At 45.9% G+C, this 21784-nt stretch overlaps 2 protein-coding genes across 3 annotated transcripts; both read right to left on the bottom strand.

Moving 5' to 3' along the window:
- Window positions 1–609: 609 nt before the first annotated feature.
- Window positions 610–21279, bottom strand: UBOX5 (U-box domain containing 5). Of its 2 annotated transcripts, none has more exons than XM_066632453.1 (5): window positions 21199–21279; window positions 6997–7097; window positions 4820–6011; window positions 2699–2860; window positions 610–1504 (listed from the first exon to the last, which is right to left on the bottom strand). In XM_066632453.1, the coding sequence occupies exons 2-5, from the start codon at window positions 7048–7050 to the stop codon at window positions 1296–1298; spliced, it is 1617 nt and encodes a 538-aa protein (XP_066488550.1). In that variant the 5' UTR covers window positions 7051–7097; window positions 21199–21279; the 3' UTR covers window positions 610–1295. The 2 variants fall into 2 exon arrangements, with proteins under 2 accessions (XP_066488550.1, XP_066488551.1); XM_066632454.1 differs by lacking the exon at window positions 21199–21279 and adding an exon at window positions 13120–13162.
- Window positions 10647–21278, bottom strand: FASTKD5 (FAST kinase domains 5). Its single transcript, XM_066632452.1, has 2 exons — window positions 21199–21278; window positions 10647–13346 (listed from the first exon to the last, which is right to left on the bottom strand). Exon 2 carries the CDS (start codon window positions 13309–13311, stop codon window positions 10828–10830), a length of 2484 nt encoding a protein of 827 aa, XP_066488549.1. The 5' UTR covers window positions 13312–13346; window positions 21199–21278; the 3' UTR covers window positions 10647–10827.
- Window positions 21280–21784: the final 505 nt, after the last annotated feature.

Genomic DNA, 21784 nt, shown 5'->3' with positions numbered 1-21784 from the left:
ATTATAGTAAATTATACAGGTCTATATGAAACCTTTCAGGTGTTTCAGGTGCAGTAAGATGTTTCAAGCAACAGGCTCCCTGGTAGCAATGACTTCATGCACTGATCAAGAGACTACAGGGACCTTGGTCTGATCAACAGGTCTTGTCTGATGTTCTTATGCAATTTAATTTTGACCCTATCCAAAAGCAGGTCTTTGATCCTATCTGTGAATCCCTTCGCCCCTCCCCCAATCACGTCCTTAATGGGGGTTCCAGAGAGAAACGGTTAGTCTGAGGAAGGCACCATTAGCAGCGTAAGTCAAGAAGCAACAATAGGGGGAAAAAATTGCAATCGAGGAATTGTTCCAACGATGAGGGGTTCATTACCTTGACATCACAGTTTGGGCCACTGATTTCTTGTGCACCAGGCAGGCGTGCGGTCTCCATGTAACAGCAAACACATCTAATCTCGACATGCCCACATAGGTAAAATGTCATAACTGAGTCCACCTCCGAGGTTTTATTGGATGTGTCTGAGGAGCTGCATTTTACTTCCCCTTGCGCCAGACACACAAGCAAAATGGAACACACCAATTGAAAGCCGGAAAGAGATCTGTGATTTCTGACCATACTTTTATTAAGGCTTAATTTTTTTATTCGCCAGACAGGGGGGGTGAGCTGACCAGCTCTGTTCCCAAGCTGCACAACAGAAATCAAGAGGGACAACATATCCGATTGCACCACTAACGGACATCACCACAGCAGCACGGTCCATGCATCAACCAAGTGCTCCTCTCTCCCAGGCAGTGACTTGGTCTTCGGAACAGGCAACCTCTGTGCTTGTTTTCTGGGTGCTTAGATGGCACATGGGGGATACCCCTTCCCATCTACTTTTCACTATAATAAAGAAAGCTCTCTTATTGAACGGACGACATGGGAGGTGGGACTTCAGCTCCTCCACCCCCACAAGAAGCCATATATGCTTGGGCCACTTGAAAGATGGCAAAATAATGCTGCGCAGTTACATGTATGCCACTTTTATATATAAATGCGCTTTTTTTTAAATTAGAGAAGCGTTATGGCTTTATTATCCTTTGATCGCTTTAGCTCTGGCACAATACTACAGCCCCATCCTTTCTCTCTAAGGGCCAAAAGTCCTCTTCAAAACCTGACAGTTTCCTTTAGCAAGGTTATATAGGATCCCGTCCTTGTACGACTCAAAAGGATGATGAACAGTCGCATCTCGTCCTCCTTGGCCCCCCTCAGCTCGTGCACTTCTGATCACCCATTCCAGAGACAGCGTCACAAAAAAAGGTTAGAAATGGACCCTCATGACATCATGCGTGGCGACCAACCTTTTACAATTCATACACAGTATCGATAAAGACTTCTGCTTCTCAGCCAAGCAAGGGCGACACACAAGGTGGCCGCAAGGAAGCTGGTAAACAGGCTCTGTTTTGAAGTACAAAGAAAAGGTCCGACAGCAGGAAGAACATCCTTGAGGGTTGCCACTTCTGTTGTGCTCTGGGGGGAAAAAAGACACACACACAGAGGGAAGACATGCCTGTGAGTGTCCACAAAAACATTAGCTATGCATTCAGCTATAGTTACTGTCAGTTATGTATTCCTGGAGACTGTCCTCCATGGTGAGACCCCTTCCCAAATTAGAGAGGGGCTATAGTTCAGGTCCAAAGCATCTGCTTTGCATGCGATCTTCCACATCTCCAGGAAAGACCTGCCTGAAACCATGAAGAATTACTGCCTCTGTAGACCAGGGGCTTCCAACAGGAGGATAAGATTGGGCCCTAAGCTACCCCTCTGGAAGAAACCTTAAAGCCAGAATGATCTGTGTAGTCTGGTACTTTTGTAGTCAGGCAAACTTGCAGAAGACAGAATGTTCAGCAGGGTCAGGGGATGGCTACCTCTCTCATTCGGTTTCTCCTCCTCTGGGGAAGGTGAAAAATGCATAATTTATAGAATAAAGTTACCAGTCACAGGATGCGGTGATAGCCACTGGCTTAGATGGCTGTTAAAGAGGGTTAGACACATTCATGGAGGACTCGTCTGCCAATGGCCACCTCCAAGTTCAGAGGCAGCCAGCATACACCTGAGTATCAGTTACTAGAAGGCAATAGCAGGAGAGGGCTGCTTGTCTACATGACTCACTTTTAGGCTTTCCAGAGGCAGATGTCTGGTCACTTTTGAAAACCCTGTTTTAGCTGGTTAATAATTGAAATGATCTCATCCACTGAGACAGCAGGCCAGTCTGGGAGGTCTGGCGGGATGGATGCCTGAACAGCAGAGGACGATTTGGATTCATAAAAAAAAAAATTGAAAACAGAATGCTAGACTAGGTGGACCTTTGGGCTCTTCTTATGGATGGACAGTGGGAAGGAAGGAAGGCAGACTGGCCAGCTCACCACTGCATGTCCCAGTGAGGCAAAGCCCCACATCCAGCTGTACTTGGGGACGGGGGCAGGAAGATCCATGAGGCCGTGTATGTTCCTCCCCCAACCTATTACACAAAGGACATTTCAAGAACTTTTACAAACCCACAGCTTGAAATGACATTTTTAAGACATGTGTAGGATGTTACAAAGCCGGGGAACCTTCATCTACACCCTGCTCCATAGCTCTGGGTTCCTGGCCTCCTCCAGAAACAGAAAGCCTCAACTGGCATGCAGACCAAGATCCCCTAAATACACCCTGTCTTTTTACCATGTCCGCTGCTGGCATTCCAGGGGCTGCTGCAGCTGCTGCCACCGTGTGGTGGCTGTTGGCCTTTTGTCAGGCTAGCTGTGAACAGTGGCATAGAGCTGAGTGCAGAGTTCAAGGCGCTATCCAAACTCTCTGAAAGCCTTTGTTCGTGAGAAACCAAATCTGCAAAAAGAGATGAAAAACCTAGAAAGACATGCTGGCTTTTATAAAACATTTTCAAACCAAAACTCAACAGACAATTCAACTGTGGGAGGGTGGGTGGGGGATATCACACACATTTTAATAGAAAAAGCCCACAAATACCTCACTTTCTCCCTCACTGAAATCCCTAACCATTTGGATTTTTCAATTAGTTACCTGTGATATTCAGCACAGGTCACAGGTGCAAAACTGACACAAATGCAGCCCTCAATTTTGATTAGACCACTCCCTCAAGCTCAGCATTCTGGTTGCAATAGCAGCCAGCCCAATGTTCCTGGGCATGAAGCGCCAGCATCGGACACTCCAAGGAATGCCTCAGTTTTGCTTCCACCACCCGGAATGGCTCCAAGGAGGAGGGGCTGCTTGCATGCTAAGGGTGAGGCTCCCTGCAAAACTTAGTTCTTTGCACCCCCCTCTAGCTATGCCACTCCTTCTGTCTGAACATGGAAGCTCGGTGTGGTCAGCATGACTATACAGACCAATCCTCTCTTCAGCAATCCTGTGAACTGCAGACAGTCCTCTACTGTGGCAGATGTGCATGGAGACAAACTGGAACTGAACTAGCAAAGAAGCCCTCAGGGATTCGCAAGCAGCACTTCACTGCAAGGCATTTAAAGACAGATCCCTACCCACTAGGAAGAAAGCAAACTTCTGACTCTTCCGTTTTCTTTCCTCCCAATGGTAGCTTTGGCACCAACAGTATTGTTATGTGGCAACTGTGTGCTTTACGTGCTTTGAAAAACATTTTTAAATTTCTGATGTGTTCAACATTGCTCTAGAGAAAAGTAATATCCGGCCACTGCCAGTGGTGCAGGCTGTGGGGGCAAACCAAAGAATCAGTGTGGGTAAGAGAGCCTTCCGTCCAGGCTACATTCAAATTACCTGCATGTAATCAAAAAGCTATCCAGACACCGATCAAAGGGTAATTACCACTGAAATTATTTCTCTGCCAGTACTGAAACAGCTGGACAGTGAATCAGAGTCAGTATGCAGTCACGTGAGGCATTCCTTCCTTTCCTACACAGCTCTAGCAATGACTGCTGAAGCTCCGAAATACTTTTAGTGAAGGGTATGTTAAGGACTCTGGCTTTCAAAGGGCAATCCTTTCTTGGCAGAACTGGAAGAGGCACTTACTGCGGCCACCAGGGGAAAGATTCACTTCAGTCAGAAAATCTGCTGAACTAGTCTACAAGGAGAGAGGGGTTAAATAAAGACTGTGATGTACTGATTAGGGCAACTAGCTACAGAGCAATACTGGAAAGAAGTGCATAAGTTGGTTGGAAAATACTCTTGGCCGGTGCTGACAAAATCATAAACATAAAATGACTGGATTATGATGCTCCAAGGAGCCTCTCGGCAAATGCACACATCATGCACGAACAGCTCCGAAAAGATAGTTTAGAAAAATGACTTCCCTGAGTCCTTCAGTAAACACTGTTCACAGTATTTGGTCTGCAACAAGGAAGACCAAATACTTACATCTGCAGAGTTCTCAGAAAGTCACAGCTGAAATTGTAGACCAAATTCCATGCTGCCCAATGCAGAACCAACAATGCCAGGAAATATCAGACATAACTAAAATTAACCCCAAATTAGGCAAACGGGTAATGGAGCAGTACATTTAACACTGGAACAGAAAAATGAAGACCAATCCAGATGGAAGTTCATCCCATGAAGTCAACACAGGACGACCCTGTACTCAAATCACCTCACTGTGGCAATGATGCAACTATTCCCATCCCACCTAACCCTGTGTGCCTTGTGAAGAGTCATGTGGTTCTGGGTAGCCAGTCATCTGCAAATGGTTTCAAATATATAACATAAAACAATATTAGCAACCTGGTTGTGGACCAATGGGGGTGGTGTGTGTGGGGGGGAGGCCTCCTGCTACAGATTAAGAGAACAGAGCAGTCCAGGTACCTGTTGAGCAGTCCATTTGGGAGGAGTTCGACTCGCACTCCATTTTCATTTTTTTAGCTCGGGACTCAGAGGTAGACGAGACTACAAAGTCTGCTGCAGAAAAGTGGAGCGGCTCCACACTGTGGTGGCTGCCAGGATTCTGTTCCATAAGGTCTATTTTCCTTTTGAGAGAAGACAAAGCTATAGAAGAGGCTACCACTGTCCCTAAGGCCTGAGCCCTCCCAAGTAGGTTAGTGCCGGGAATGCTGTGCTGGAGAAGGAAGTGGTCTATCCTTGCCTTCAGAGAAGGGTGGGGAAGGGGCTGAGAGTGCTGGCTGAAGGCCACCCCTGTGAAAGGATCGCTGGGCACTCGCCCCCAGGAAGCCTCACTCCGGTTGCATTTCTCCAGGGTGCCTTGGTCGATCACCTTGCCTGAAGGCAGCAGCATGGGGAGAGTCATTACCTCAAGAGTAATGGGGTCCAAGAACTCTTCCGGGACATCCTGCATGGCTTCCACCAGCTTCTGCTCCTGGCTGTCTGGGTTGCCAAACGGCACAATGTCACTCTCCATCGGTGACGGGAGGCTGGCAGCCTGCCCCCCAAAACCCTGCATCGAGGATTCCAAGGCGACCTGCAGCACGTCATCGACAACCTCGTGAGAACAGGATTTGGCTGGCTGGCCCCAAACCTCTACTTTCTTAATGCATGGCAGACCACCACCTGCCACATGGGTGATACAGATTTTTAAGTGTGAGACGCTGCTCAGGGAGGTGGGCCCTTTATTCCACAAGTCCAGAGATGCAGACCCAGAGAAAGAGGAGAGAGTGTCCATCTGATGATGGAACGGAGGCCTTGGTTTGAAGCCCCGGTGGCTGAAGGTCACTTTGCTCTGATTCTTCAGCACAGCTTTGCCCACCAGCGTGAAAACCTCTTTGTCCAATGCAGGCTGGCTAGCCAGATCTGAGAACGGAGACTCTGGGCTGTTCGAAGAAGCTTTACTGGATGAGGTAGATGTGCAAATATCCAGCCCAGTGATGTTCTGAGAGCCACCTGAGGAGATGTCTATATTAATACGGCAGATTTCTATGTTGAAAGGGAAAGAGAGAGTCACATGGATTGGGGGCTTGATGAAATATTCAGAGCGGAATCCCCGATTCCTCTTGGCAAGATCTTCTGAGATCAGGTTTTCTACTTCATAACCATCAGCAGAGATCTAAAATTAAAAAAAAAATTGACACCATTCAACTGTTTTTGTACGTCAGTGTAACGAACAGAGGGGGCTAGAATCCTCGAACCAAGAAAATCAAGGTATTCTGCTAAGGGTCAGAAATGTGACTTGTGCTAAGGTTGTCAGTAGCTGCTCTCAAATGGATTTCTAAATTGTACAAGGTTACATGTGCACACATTTCTGAGGTTATGAACAGAGCAGTAGCACTACTCAAGACCTGAAAGAACCGCTAACACAGGTAAATATTCCTCCTCATGACAGCCTTGAACTCATGTCCCAGCCAACATCCCCTTTCAAGAGCAGGTCTGTGAGCTACGCAAGAAGACTGCTGGACTTATTCCTGCAGCATAAATCCACCTGCCTATAAGGGAACCACTGAGCAGCTATAAAGTAGCAGGCCTATTGGCCTGTCCTCCTAGCACCCTGGTTTCTGGTCTTCATTATGATGTCATCACCCTGCCAGCTGACTCTGCCAGAGAAAAAGGGAGAACCACAAGGAACAAAAAGATCCTCAGAGTAACTTTTGGTGGGTCCATTTCTTGGAAGACCTTTGCTCATCTATGGATGATTAAAAATACCATTTTTGGCTATCTGATCAACACTACTGATCAGACATGGGGGGAAAGGGGCACAGGCCAATCCAGTTTTACACTGGCTATTTAGCAAACTGGTTTTATTTTGCAATTGTGTGATGCTTTTGCAGTACAGGATGTCAAAATTCAACTGCCTATCAAGGCGGGATCTGCTGGGAAATACTGCTGGATGACACCTGTTGAGAGGCATGAGTCCTATTTCTCAGAAAGGATTTGCATAAGCAGCAGGGAGCCCAAGTACATTAGCATCAATGATTTTGTCTGGCAATGAGCTATTGAGTCAAAGAGTTGGTTGTTCCCTAGAACGTTAACTTCTTCAACCCCAAGTTGCTGCATTGAGCCACAGCCTGCTGCTGCTTTCATCCCAGGTGAAGTACCTTGCTGCAGTGAATTCTTGGCTTGAATTGTGGGAGGCAGACATTTATCACCATCTTTATGGCTTGACGTGGAGATCAGCTTCCCAACATTCAATCAGGTTCTTAAAAAAAGAAAAGACAACAGCTGTAAAAAAAAATTGTAGTTAAAAGAGACTCCACATCTAAGACCTACTAGATGCTCCTGGGACTGCTGTCATAGCAGCAGCATATCAATTTATATGACCTTGTTTAATCCAAATAGTTACTCCACAATTTTGGGCAAGCCCTGGTAGCTAGCCATAATGTGTAGTTGCTCTGATACTGCTCAACACAGAAGTCTCTGAAGAATGGTCAGTCTCGCTTGACAGCAGGCATCAAAAGAAGAAACTCAAAAGGAGCAGCCAGAACAGTTCTTGCTGCTTCCAAAGCCTCCGGAACATGGTGTGAAGTCCGCGAATGACCTTTACCTTTCCCCGAACAATTTGAACAAGCCGAAAGACTCAGAGAAGGAGGTGGAAACCAGAAATAATGGCTGGTTTAATATGGCAGCCAACACTTGCAAAGCCCATGCGTATATGAAAGTGCACAAAAAAGACGTACCATCCTGAACTACTCCTAGATAAGTATTTAAGGTCATTTTAAAGTTTAACCATATTATTTTAAAATTACTCAAAATAGTTATTCACATGAATGCAGCAACGAGTTGTATTATTGCACATGAGGAACTGATAAACCCAATAGCTATCCCCCTTTTACTTTTCCTTAAGAAACCATATTCTGTTGGGTGGGTCAAAGATGTTGAATCTAATGCAAGACCAAGACAAACTTGAATCCACAACCAGAGTCGGTTAGCAGAAATGCTTCACTTCTGTCTTCAGGGCTGCATTTCATATCATATCGTTTATAGTTAACTCAGACAATTAGGGGCCAAAGCGAAGCACGTGCATGGTATCTGGAGGGTTCCAGATTCAGTTCCTGGTATCTGCAGTTGAAAAGTTCCCAGGAAGGAGAATGGGAAAGCCTCCGGCCCAACACCTTGGAGAGACCTAACCAGTCAGAGACTAACAGGCCAGTACAGTCTACAAAGAACAGTGGACTGACTCAGTACATTCCAAATCATTCATTTCTGCAGCTCATGAGGATATCGTATTCGTTCTGCACAGTTTCCTGACCAGTTCATTAATTATGTAAGAGAATCCTTAATGGTTCAGATCAAAGAAATCCAGCACCCCATTTTCCACATCAACCAACAAGGTGCCTCTCCACAATAAAGACAGTGTATACCACCTTTTTGCCTGGGATCCCATAAACATTTCACCAACAGCCTCCCATTTAAGAATCTGCAGCCATTATTAACAAACAAATGGCCCCAAGATTGATACAAGGGATTCTATGGGTTATTTCCACTCCCAGGTTGGAAGCCTGCCTTTTAATGTCCTCCAACTCCTTCCCTGTAACAAGGGTCCTACTCATTGTGATGGGGGTGGGGAGAGAAACCACAGGGTCCAAGAAGTCAGGTATGTGCTGTTATATGGGCAGCTGCAAGACTCCAGCAGGTGAAGAAGGATGACAGACAACAGCCAGGTCTCACCAAGTATTAGGAGCAGATCTTGGAAGGTTTCTGAATGGTAGCTCAGAAATTCCATGAGACTGCAAGGGAATGGGGAAGCTGCTGAGGTTGTGTATTGCCATCTTTAAGAGGTACTGAAGGCTGGGGAAAGGGGAGCTCATATAGAACACGGAGAAAGGTCCACGCTGAGAGAGCAGGTTCATAACCAGGAAAGCATCCTCCCAGCCCCCATTAGTACACAGAAAAGTTCTTCAGAAGAATGGAGTATTGTATTTTCCATTCGGGGCTCAGGGGGAGAGAAGGAAGGATGAAGGTCCCCCAACAGGGCTCCTCCCTTACACTCATACGTACCAATATTTATTTCCAGTTTGAGCAATAGTTTCTTGTGCGGTGCTGAATCAAATATTTCATTCAATAGTTATCTATACGGGCTAAAATCTACCTTCTAAAAAGCCACATCTTCTCCAGATAGGATATCAGGTTAGGCTGGCATGACCTACCTTTCCCATGTTGCCTTATTACATGGCAAGAAGTCATGTTACAATGATGAGGGACACACAGTGGCCAAAACTATAGATTTACTTGCACATCTCCAATTTCCCTCCCTCGCCAAGTCATTTGTATGATTGTCTGTTGCAGCCCCAAAATGAGTCCCATGAGACTGATTCAGTAGAATTTTCTTAGTCCTACAGTAGAAGATGCCATGGTAATTCCCCCAAAGTTATGGCTACCCATTTCCAGCTGTTGAAAGCCCGAGGAGGGCCAGAGACAGACAACAAGATTCTGTTCTGAAAGTTTTTGGGTGTATTCATGAAGCATCACAGTTTATGACAGAGATTATTCCAAGCAAGGGCGCAATCCTAACCCACTTTCCAGGACTGACATAAGGGCAATGCAGCTCTGAGGTAAGGAAACAAACATCCCCTTACTTTGAGGAGGCCTCCGTGAGTGCCCCCCAACTGCAGGATGCAGCACATGTCCCATTGGCACAGCTATGCCAGTGCTGGAAAGTGGGTTAGGATTTGGGCCTTGCAATACATTTATAAAGTATTCTAACCCACACAGAGTACTTTACTCATCTGCACAAAATCACCCAAAGGTCCTTCCCATATCAGATTGTTTCTCAGGCATTACTGTATCAAAGCTAAGCGTACGGTTTAAGACAGAACATTTAAAGTGCCAATCTCTCTCACTTGCACTTACTTACAAAACCACTCAGTGTAAACCTTATTTTAAAGATGGAGAACCAAGAGAGTGGTGGTGGTGGTGGGTTAAATGATTCTGAACCAAATGCAGTGAATCATGGACCTGCACTTCTCTTTCTCACACGTGGGAAGGAGAGTGAATGCTTCCACATCTGGCTTTGAATAAATCAACAGTTTTCTCTTTTACCCACAGTTAGAAAACTGTGCTTTATTGCAGCTGCATTTAATTCAAGCAACCCAAGATGAAACAGTGGTCCAGATCCAGGTTTGTCTGAACTAAACATAGTTGAGTTTTGTGTTTATTTTGAGTTTCAGACATACCAGGGAACTGTGGCATTATTTATCTGAGAACTGAAGTGGAAGCTTTCAATTTCCTCTCCTTGTGAAAAAAGGTGATGGAGTGGCAATGGGTGAACTGAGATTTAAATCTAGACCTTGTCACTGGAGTACACTATCATCAATACTAACACAGGCCTACAAAATTGAGGGTCAGAAAAGTTTTTCCCAAACTCTATGATGGTTTGATATGAATTTGGGATGCCGATTCCAAAAATGGCATCCGTTTTGCCCTATATCACGGCTAGTTTTGGAGATATAGTATAGCCTCTTTAGTGAATGGTTCAAGCAGCTTCCTCATGAGGAAGCCATGGTGTAGGCTTCCTCATGAGGAAGCTGCTTGAACCATTCACTAAAGAGGCTATGCCGTGTCTCCAAAACTAGACGTGATAGGGCAGAACGGAAGCCATTTTTGGAATCAGCACCCCAAATATACCCAGGAATTGGTGTAACATTTAAGGAAGCAAAATGTGTGTTGGCCTGTGTAATTGAAGGGTATTACCCCAGCCTGGTGACTTTCATAATAGTTGCCGCTTTAGTAAAAAAATCAAAAAATAACCTTATGTTAGAGGAAATGTTTTATTTACAAAAGAATCACCAATATAGACCTAAATAAATTAGCAATTAAGCAGCTTAGGGAACGTGTCAGTTTATATCCAATGGGAAAAAGCAAAGTATATGCTGCCGCACAAAACATTGTTGGGTCCACAATTTGATCCTGCTTGACATTTTGGTTCTTTCCTACGCCACAGAGTCAAACACCTTGTGGTGCAAATAGCTCAGTTTTTCTGAGCGGCTACGTCTGAGCAATAAAAACCATTCCCAGAAGGGCAGCTCTATCACTGTGTATCCAAGCTGGTGCAGTTGCCTTCTTTTCAAATGGTGGAGCCCCAGCAGGGATTTCGAGTTATAGCAGTATTGGTTCCTATTTGTCACCTGAATGGCCAGCTTCTTGACCTGAAGATGCTGCCCCTTCAGGGGATGCGCGGGAGTTTCACAAGAGGTTGTTGAATTAGTCAGTGCATCCAAAATTTTACCAGTGAGCTGAACTCCACTGGAAAATGCAGAATGATCCCAAGTAGGCCCAGTCTGCTCCTGCCGCACTGCAATTTTCTGGAGGCACATTTCAACTGGGCTTTCACAAACATTCAGAGGGGATTGGTTGCTAGACTTCCCCTTTAAAAGTTGATTCATTAAGTCATCTGTTAAAGACACTACATTCTCATTCAGTTCTAGTTTTACTTTTGGAGCAGCTTCTGTATTAAATGGCAACGGTTTTTGGTTTGGATCTAAATGAATCTCCAGATCAATTGATCGGGTATGGGGCAAGATCATGTGGCTTTTGACATACTGGGGTCCACCCAACATGTGTTCCAGTAGACAGACTGCTTCTGTGACTTCCGGCTTCAAACAGATCTCCTTTTTAGCCAACTTCCATAGCATCTCAGTTGCCTCTTGCCTAAGCTGTGGCTCAAGGCGACAGCCAGTGTACTGGGGACATTCAATCTCCACTGTGCCATCAAGGGTAAACAAGTCATTTAGGAGATCAAATTTACTCTCTCTAGTTAATTTGACAAACTCAGGGCTCAGAGCATAATCTATCAAGTCATTTGGGAACCGCTCTGCAAATGCCAGAGCCAACAAGGAGGTGAGGAGATGCTCGGGGAATTTCTGAAATTCCTGCATCCTCGTGGGCATCTGTTTCTCAAGGCTGGCATAAAATTCCTCCGCATTGGGTGGCTCATAGTTCAGGCATCCAAATGACCACAAGAACTTGGCGATGTCTTTGCTCCGGCAATAAGCTGTCCTGGAAGGCACAGAGGCAGCAACGGCATTCATAATTCTTTCATCAAGGTAATGCAAAGCTGATAAGGCCAGCGTTATGTGCATGACACCTTGGGTACCTATAGCTGGTATCCGTGAAGGGACAATACTCCCAAGTTGCTTCAAAAGGTCAATATGATCAACGTGGGTGAAACGATACATCTTGAGGACGTTCACCAAGGCATAATTGCTCATTTCTGCCATGCGGGCACACACTTTATCTCCAATTTTTCGCATTGTGTGTTCTGAAAGTCCACTGTGTGACTTGAAGAACCCTAAGCAAATGGCTCCCACTTCCTCTAGGTTGAGAGAATCCAAGTACTTCAGAACCAAGATGTCCAGTTTCTTCATTAAATCTTCAGGGGCTTTGCGGCCTTCGCCAATGATGTACACTAGCTGAACCAGCTGGGGTAAAGTGAGGTTTTTCCAATGTAAGTTAATACAGCTTAATGCAATCTCTAAATATCGAGGGACACTGCGCCCTAAACAACGCCACAGGTCAGCCACCAACAGCTGCTGATCCAGGCTCATGTCCCAGGCTCGATGGCAACACTCCGTTTCAAACACATTCAACATGGAATGAGTGGATGGAATAGTTAAACCCACAAATGCTTTTAAAACCATAGTAAGCTCAGAAATATCAAACAGCTGGACATTCTCCACTCCGTAGCGACACAGCATAGCAAATTTGGTATTGGACCTCAGGCTTAAGTGCTGTTCTGCTGGTAAGCAGCTCAGCCTAAAGAAATACACTGCAATCATTCCTGGTTTAAGGCTACGTTTGAACACAGTGACGTTCTGTAAAATTAGATCACCTTCCTCTAAGGAAAGGGGCTGAAGGGGCTCACTTCTGTTATAACACAGAGATTCATATTCTGGCCTTTGCTTCTGGAACACTCTGGGGTCTTCCTTAGTATTGTAGGCCTCCACATTAGCTGCCTGTCCATCACCTTCCATAGGGTGGCTGTGGAATTTAGCTGGCTGTATCAAGGCAGCCTGGGGGGAGATGGCCTTTTTGCTTTCCAAATCCAGCAGTACGTTCTTTGTGCTCGAAAGCCTTCGCGAACAGGTAATGCTGTACGTGTTCTGGATCTGCCTGGCACCAACTCCGGAGTAGTCACTTTCAGGTGATCCTTCTTCTAAACCTCTTACCGCTTCTTCACTACATTCACATTTTGTCCCAATGTAGGCAGATGGATTAAGAGATACCTTGTATTCTGGAGGATTTGAAAGTCTGAGTATGACAGCAGATTTAGCTCTTTTGTCTGTCTCTGGGGAATTCTGGTACTGTTCTGCTTTACTGGAGCACATCCTCTTGTCCGCAGCCTTCACTGCAGTAGAATATGCAGCTGTCCTATATGATTGTCCTGCAAATCTTCGGCATAGTATCCCCATAGCCATGGTCACAACTACTGAGTCAGAACTGGTTCCAGGTACTGAAAAAAGGGCAGATGAAGAATGAGTGGCTTTGACAGCTTCTCTTTTCTTTTCCTTTTTTAAATAATTAGCCCTTTAACACTATAGTAAGAAAGGCAACATTTACATAGTGCTTCAAACAAAACACAACACCTGTGCACTGGAAAGCTGACTAACTTAAACAGCAAATCTAGCCACTTACCTAGAAGTAGACCCCACTGTACTACTTACTTCTAGCAGACACTTGTAGAATCGCACACCACACAGCCAGCTAACAGTCCCCTCCCCTGGACAACAACAAGAGATTATTCACTCAGTACTAGAGGTTGCCCTTACAAGACTAGAAACATACAATATGTTTTGTGCACATACAATAATGTGTAAGCATGTAGTATTTGTGTCTTAATTATATGCTTGAATAATTAAGTGTTGAGCAAATCTTTCCTGTGACTGAGGACATAATAAAATAAGAGCAATTCCACCTAACTGAGTAAGACCTAAACCAGTGGCTCTCAAACACTGTACTGAAGAGATTCACCAACAAGATTCAAAATGACCTTGTTGAATCCAACTCTTTAAGTAAAAGTTCTATGAAGTAAAAGTTCTGTCCTAATCTCTGGCAACACAAATGATTACAATCCAACTCACAACTTTCATAACCAACAATCTATTTATTTATTTTATTAATTTTTATCCCGCCTTTATGCTCAAAGGGCACACAAGGCGGCTTACAGCAATAAACAATACAACATTAAAAACAATAATTAAAACAATTTACAAAAATCTAAAAACAAACCCCGTGGACTCTCATATAAAAAGCAAGGAAGCCAGCCAGCCTGTCAACAATTAACAGCTTTTTGAAATAAAAAGGTCTTCAGTCCACGCCAAAATGTTAGCAAAGAGGGAGCAGTTCTCAATTCTAAGGGGAGGGTATTCCAAAGTTCGGGGGCCACCACCAAGAAGGCCCTCTTCCTGGCCGCCGCTCTCACATCTCTTGGTGGTGGCACAGTCAAAAGGGCCCCTCCAGATGATCTAAGAGCCCGGGCAGGATTGTAAGATAGGAGGCGGTCCCTCAAATACCCCGGACCCAAGCCGTAAAGGGCTTTAAAAGTCAAAACTAGCACCTTGAATTGGGCCCGGAACAGAACCGGCAGCCAATGTAGCTGCCGAAGCAACGGCTCGACAGAGTCAAACCAACGTGCTCCAGCCACCACACGAGCAGCCGCATTCTGTACTAATCATAATTTCCGGACTGTCTTCAAAGGCAGCCCCAAGTAGAGCGCATTGCAATAATCTAATCTAGATGTCACTAAGGCATGGGTTACTGTGGCCAGGTCCGCACAGCTCAGGTACTGTCACAGCTGGCGAATCTAAAAGACGTGGCACAAATGGGCAGCTATAAAGAGCTTTTAACTAGAGCTGTCACCTGGTTAAAGATACTTTATCTGATGGATCAGTATTTTGCATGCAAGTAAAGACATTAGTTTTGGAGTAATTAGTGCATTTTTAAAATGGTTTTCATGTCTGTTGTAGCAGTCATCACCTTGACATTATGTAATACCTCTCTTAAGGTGGTGTCTGCCATATGTAGTTGTTAAAAGTACATGTATAGAAAATTACATGTTTAGAAAAATATGCCCAGTTAATCAGAGCACCTTTTTAGTTAACCAGAATTCTGATAATTGATTAAACATTGCTTTTTAGCACTTTTTGATTTTGCATTTATTTGACTGAGCTGAGAATAGTGTAGATTTTTAACATCTGCATGAAGCTGCTGGGAGAGGTCATCTGGGGGTTTGGAGTGGGTTGCCATCAGTATGCTGATGACACCCAGCTTTATCTCACTTTTCCCCCTGATTCTGAGGAGGTGGTTGGGGTCCTGGATCACTGTCTGGAGGCGGTTAGGGGCTGGATGTGGGCGAACAAGCTGAAATTAAATCCGGATAAGACAGAGGTGCTCTTTGTTCGGAAATCCACAGCTCAGGTACTGGACTATCGTCCTGCTCTGAATGGGGTTGCACTCCCTCTGAAGGAGCAGGTCCGCAGCTTGGGGGTTCTCCTGGATCCACAGCTGCACCTGGAGTCCCGGGTGGTGGTGACGGCATCTGGCCTAGATGCCTTTAAAAGGGGATTGGACAAGTTTCTGGAGGAAAAATCCATTAGGGGTTACAAGCCATGGTGTGTATGTGGAACTTCCTGATTTTAGAAATGGGTTATGTCAGAATGGCAGATGCAAGGGAGGGCACCAGGATGCAGGTCTCTTGTTACCTGGTGTGCTCCCTGGGGCATTTGGTGGGCCTGGGGCATTCTCTCTCACATAACACCAGAACCAGGGGACATCCACTAAAATTGAGTGTTGGGAGAGTTAGGACGGACAAAAGAAAATATTTCTTTACCCAGTGTGTAATTAGTCTGTGGAACCCCTTGCCACAGGAAGTAGTGATGGCAACTTGCTTAGATACCTTTAAGAGGGGAGTGGACAAATTTCTGTAGGAAAGTCCATCACAGGTTACAAGTCATGATCGGTCTGTGCAAGCTTCTGATTTTAGAAGTAGGCTACCTCAATGCCAGATACAGGAGAGGACACCAGGATGCAGGTTGTGTCTTGCTGTCTTTTGTGCTCCCTGAAGCATTTGGTTGGCCACTGTGAGATACAGGAAGCTGGACTAGATGGGCCTGTGGCCTGATCCGGTGGGGCTGTTCTTATGTTCAGCAATACTTAGCCTGTATCACTTACTGGAAACAAACACCTCTAGAAATAGGTTAAAATGCCTTTTACTGGTTCACTCCACAAAAAGTTGTTAACTTTCAAACTTTGCCACAGTCTTCTTCAGACAGAGATGTTTCAAAAAGCAGGATAATAAAATCGAAGGCCAGCTAGATGTCCCAGAACACTGGCAGGATTGGACAGGCAATGATACTGATTCAGTTACAGTCCATATGGCTCTGGCAAGAGCAGACAGTTTTGGGTTCATGCCTGAGGAATCAACTCACAGTATTCAGAAACATCCAGCTTTTGAACAAACTGGCTGTTCAAACAAAAAGTATTCTTCCAGCCAAAGTGCTGTGACTCTAGAAGTGGCAGAAAGGAGACTTCCAACCCAATCACACATTTGCCGCAAAGGAGTTTGCTACAGGTCTGACTCAGAAGTTACGTTTTCTGATCTCCAACCTAGAGTTTGATAGAGACCTTTCCACAGGCATACCTGCTACCCTGTCATCTCCTTCTGTGGACAGATTTCTCCCCACCTTCTGCTTTGTGATAACCATTACTAGCAGCTCTGTTGAAGTCACAGTTTATGAGAGCTGGTGCTAGCCAGAAACAACTCCAAGCCATGATTTCAAACTATGGTTTGAAGGGGGTTTTCAAACCATGATCCAGGGATATCCTGGCAATTGCTAACTCCAATTCAGACATGAGTAGCATTATAGCACAGCACAGGAGGAATCCATAGGTGAGGGAGGAGGACCAGAAAAGGGCACATTCCCAATTTCCAACGTAGGGATTGGAGATGAGGAAACAAGACATATGAACTGGACCCACTTTGGTAAAAGCAGCAGGAAACGTTCTGACATAACAAGGTTTTCAGCTGGTTTTTTAGAACTGCCCTTACTCTAAGAAAGAACTTTTCAAAGTCACACCACTGAAAAACAGAAGCACCAGAGAAGACTGGAAATGTGCAATATTTCTTAGAGGCCCTACTGCAGGGTTTTTCAAACTGGGGTGTTGTTTCGCCCCAGCCAGAGAGCCCTGGCCACTTTCCCCTTAAGGGGAGGGGGTGGGGGGAGACAGCAACATGATCCCCAGGATCACATCGCTAAGGGGGCTGCAGGGATTGGGATGTACTCACCGGTCCCTGCAGCAGTCTGTTGGGGGTGCAGGGAGACCTGTGCAACCTTCTGCAGGGCTCCCTGCAGCTTAAAAAGTGAAAGCGCAGCGATCACGCTCCATTTCTGGTTTTGCTGCCTCCCCCCACCCCTACAAGAACTTACTGCAGTTCAAACTTTCCTAGAGAGTTTGAAAACCGCTACCCTACTTGGGCCAAAAGTTCATCCTACATCCTGTTTCCCAGAGTGGAAAACCAGAACCTCACAACAAAGACAATATCCCTCTCCTGGTACTGAGAGGGGGAAATTGCCTCTGGATCTGAAGGGAGCATATCATCATCATGAAAGCAGACATTTATAGACATGGTCCCCCAAGAATTCATCTAACTCTCTTTAAAGTCCTCTAAAGCTAGCAATAATTACCACGTTTTCTCTCTTACAAAGCCTAATTAGTCTGAGGAAAGAGCTGAATAACTGGCAGTTTATCAAGAATAATTAGTAAGGTAAGAATGAATGAAAGGTAATGACTATAGCATAACCAGAAGACTCGTTCCCTAAATAATGAGGGGAAAGAATAAGTCACTATTCTAGGAAGGGGTTGCAGCCCACACAGAGTACAGAACTTGTTTGCAAAAGGATCTCCAGGTTCAATTCTTGTCACCACTAGTTAGGGCTGGGACAGGCCCTTTCTGCCCCAAAGTCTGAAAGCTGCTGCCTGTCAGTGTGGAGTGAGAATAACTAACAGTCTGGTTCAGGAAAAGAGCACTTCTGATATTCACTAGAATGTAATTCAGAACTCCAACAAGGTTGTGGGGAGAATAAACTGGGACAAGGAAGGGAAGAAAAATGCACACCAAGCTGAGTTCCTTTGAGAAAGGGTGGAATATAAACACGATAAAATAACACATTTCCCCTCACACTGTGTACCCAGTGAAACTCATCCCCTGCAAAGAAAAATGTACTGATCTTTTGGTAAAATAAAAAACAATTTGCAAAAAGGATTGTGGAACTTTAAAATGGACCTTGGATTAAAGAAGTCTGTTGCTGCCACCTGGTGCTTAGTAAGTGAAGTCACTAATGAGCGAGAAAGGCTCAAACGGAGCACACACTTTGAGGGAAATAGCTCTAGTTTTGAATTCATCATGCAGCTGACAAAGGAAAAGCATGTCAGCATGATGCACCATGCTTGGGCTTTGTGGATAAAACCTGTGGATTACCTGCACTCCCTTCAGTCTGGTTTCAGACCTGGTTCTGAGATAGAAAGGGCTTTGATTGTCCTAGTGCGGCAGTTGCCAGCCTTGCAACCGCTGCAGCTGGAAAAAGCCATCCTTGCTCAGACCGTTCCACTGCGCTGCTCACAAGCAGCTCACCTGATCTCTACTGAGCAATGCTCTGGGCAGACACGTTTGTAGCCCACTACCCCAGCAGGCTTTGCACCCAGATTTCCAGGCACAGGCAACTGAGAAGAGGGTCACTCTGCAGAAATCAGGTGTGCTGTTTGTTTCCTACCTTCGTGTTGTTAAACTGCACTGGTTGCAGACTTTTGGGGTTCTAAATATTTGTTGTAGTCCATGCATAGCAAAGGCCAACCCTGCCAACCTAAGTGGGAGGGGGCTACAGCAACACCTACAAGTTTCAGTAAACAGTCTTGCCCATGGTAATGCAACCTGCCTATTTTCTCATACTGTAGATGAATAAATCCTATGTCAAGTATCTGTGTGATTGTTTTAAAAGCAACTGCAATCTGACAGTATGCACCATGTTCTGAAGTTCCATTATTTGCTAGTTCACATTCATAAGCTAGTCTGGAATAAAAGGACATTCTTCCTTAAAGCCAAAGTGAACCCTCTTTATACGATACACCTTCTCCAGTTAAATTCTGCTTGCACAGGAGAGGCTGCACGCCAGTATGAACTCAGCCCTGATGAAAGAGTACGCAAAACATCAATGACAGAATCCAGTTCAGTACCAATGACAGGCAGATCTAATATAAACAGTGCGTGTGGGGAGAGGAAATGCGTTTGGATGCCGTACTCAGGGCAAACATAGTTGTCCTACAACTTTTAAGGCCTCATCCTATCCACTTTTCCAGCACCAATGGAGCTACAATGCAGCCCATATGTACGGAAACACATGTTCCCTTATCCTGAGGAGGTCTCTGTGACTGCTATTCACCAGAGGATGCAGCACACACCCTACTGGCACAGCTGCATCAGCGCTAGAAAGCTGGATAGGATTGGGACCTTACCATAATAGCCTGCAACTGTGACTGCAGTTCAGTGGCACTGATCTGATGAAGATGTAGAATAGAAAGGTGTTCCTCTTACCTTCCTGTGCTTCTCATCTCACTTAGGTTGTACACCTGAAGGCATGGACTATGCCTTTTACTTTATGTATAGTGCCTAGATTACAGAAGCTATTTCAAAGCACATTCTTCCCTCTTTCTCCACAGGTTCACTATATGGATTTTCACATTCATACTGTGCATATTGGGCACTTTGGGTGAACTCAGAATTGCTCTGGTATGAATTAGAATTTGTATCATTGAAACTAATGTAATGATTGTATTTGTTATTCATATTTTTGCCATAAGGCCCATTTCCGAATTAGGTAAGGAGAACGAAGTGCCCACAATTTCATTATCATCACCAAGATACAAGTTTGCTCACTACCCTCCCTCATAGCAAACGTGTCATCAACCTCAGGAGAACATGAGAAGCCCCAGCCTTCCTCCAATCCTCAAAGCCTCAGAGATCACCCTTCCAGTTGCACTGCACCTCTCAGGCCTCCTAAAGCCCAGAGCAACTGTGGGGGCAACACCTGCATGCTCCACAGTCCAGTGGCAGACCTGCCATTCACTTGATGGGGCAAATGCCCTTAGTGCGGAGTCTCGCATGCCTCTGGGACCATGTGGAAACCTCACTGAGGCTCTCAACACAGTTGGAAACTGTGCTTCCTGTTTGCCAGAAACACAGTTTAAGAGCCCAGGGAAGCTACAGGAGGCGTCCCTGGTGTGTCTTGGAGTCACCTGAGGTTCCGTGCACTCCAAGGACATGGGGGGGGGAAGGAGTTGCATGCCAGGGGGGGCGCCATCCTGTGGGGGGGAACCACTGCAAAACTTTGCCACGGGACTGCGGAGGTTCGCTACTGCTAAGTCCTTCTGGTTAGAAAAGCTGGCTGGGAGTTGATTGCCTGTCTTTATCCTTTTTACTATAGTGTGGGGTGGGAGGGACACTTTCTGAGCTCCGCGTTCACTGCATTAGGACCACTGCGGCAGCTTTTCGCTCCTTCACCTGGCCTTCCGTAAGAGCCAAGACGTGCTTGTCTGCTGCCCTACGCGCAAGTAAGTGCGCCTGGCTCAGCTCCACTTCCCAGAGAGCTCAACACCTTTTCTCTGCCAGTCATGAGCCTGTCAGTTAGGGTTTTCCGCCAAAAATGAGGTCGTGACTCACTGGTGGGTCCTGACCCACAGCTTGGGAAACAGGGTTTAAAATAAACAAATAAAATAATATACGTATAATGTAATATAATAAAACTACACATATAATATACATTATATACATATAGTAATATATATATTACACATAAATAATGTTACTATATATATTACACGTATAGATAGTAACAAATATATGGCAATGTTCCAGAACCACCATTCAGAGCGCAATACCACAGTCTTTCGAGACTGAAGGTTGCCAACTAATACTAACATATTGCAATAATGTATATGTACATTATTCATTCACTTTATATATATATATAAATATAAAATGTGCACACAGCATATAATGTATTGGGGGAAGGGGGAGCAGGAGCTGCAGGGAGAGGCACGTGCCTGACACCCATGACGTCAGCAGCGAGGGGCGTGGCCAAGGAGGGGAGGGGCCGCGCGAGGGGGCGTGACCTGCGAGCTGGGCGCGGCCGAGAAGCCCACTATGCCTGACGGCGGGAGAGGGGGGTTCCACGCGCCCTGCCCCCACTCTCAGGGGGGCCTGCCCCCTTTCCTGCCGGGGGTTCCTCTCCCCCCGCCCTCCCCTCACTCACCACTCGCCCGTCCTTCTCCGCAGCGGCTCCCAGCGAGCCTCCTTTAACCCTCTCACAGGCACTCTTCCGGTCACATAGCGCCACCCACTGTCGCACTTCCGGAATCAGCCTACGGAAGCCGCGCGGGGCCAAACACCTTCACGGAAGCAGAAAGGCCTTCCGCAGACAGGGAGGAGGAGCAGGGGCTGCGCATGCGCAGTAGGAGGCAACGAAGACCGCCAGGGGGCGTCGCGCGCTGACGCGGCTTTTTCTTGTTCCCAATGCGCATGCTCCCAGTGAAGCGCGGGGCGGGGCGGCACCCGCTGTTGCCAGGGCGACGCTCCCTCGTGCTCTTGGCAGGGAGGTCTTTGTGGAGGCCAGTGGCCTACCGTGCAGGGCTGTTGTGAGGAGCAGGGCTCATGCAAATAAAGGCACTACCTCCACCCAAGCTCCTTAGAGACCCATCCTGTGCATGTCTACTCGGAAGGAAGCCCCATTAGAGTCAACGGGGCTTACTCCCAGGAAAGTGTGGACAGTATGTTAGCCTAAGTGCTTTAGCGCATCAGAACAGCCTCCTTTCTGGATCAGGCCGAAGGCCCGTCTAGTC

This window comes from Tiliqua scincoides, chromosome 6 (assembly GCF_035046505.1).
Source record: "Tiliqua scincoides isolate rTilSci1 chromosome 6, rTilSci1.hap2, whole genome shotgun sequence".
Lineage (NCBI taxonomy): Eukaryota > Metazoa > Chordata > Lepidosauria > Squamata > Scincidae > Tiliqua > Tiliqua scincoides.
This window is presented reverse-complemented; position numbering and strand designations above follow the sequence as displayed.

Excerpts from the sequence above, each read along its gene's own strand:
- UBOX5 (XM_066632453.1), bottom strand. The coding sequence starts at position 7,050 with ATGGTGATAAATGTCTGCCTCCCACAATTCAAGCCAAGAATTCACTGC. Across the intron at positions 6,012-6,996 it reads CAAGAATTCACTGCAGCAAG|ATCTCTGCTGATGGTTATGA; the intron begins GTACTTCACCTG and ends TTTTAATTTTAG. Across the intron at positions 2,861-4,819 it reads CCAAATGGACTGCTCAACAG|ATTTGGTTTCTCACGAACAA; the intron begins GTACCTGGACTG and ends CTCTTTTTGCAG.
- FASTKD5 (XM_066632452.1), bottom strand. The coding sequence starts at position 13,311 with ATGGCTATGGGGATACTATGCCGAAGATTTGCAGGACAATCATATAGG.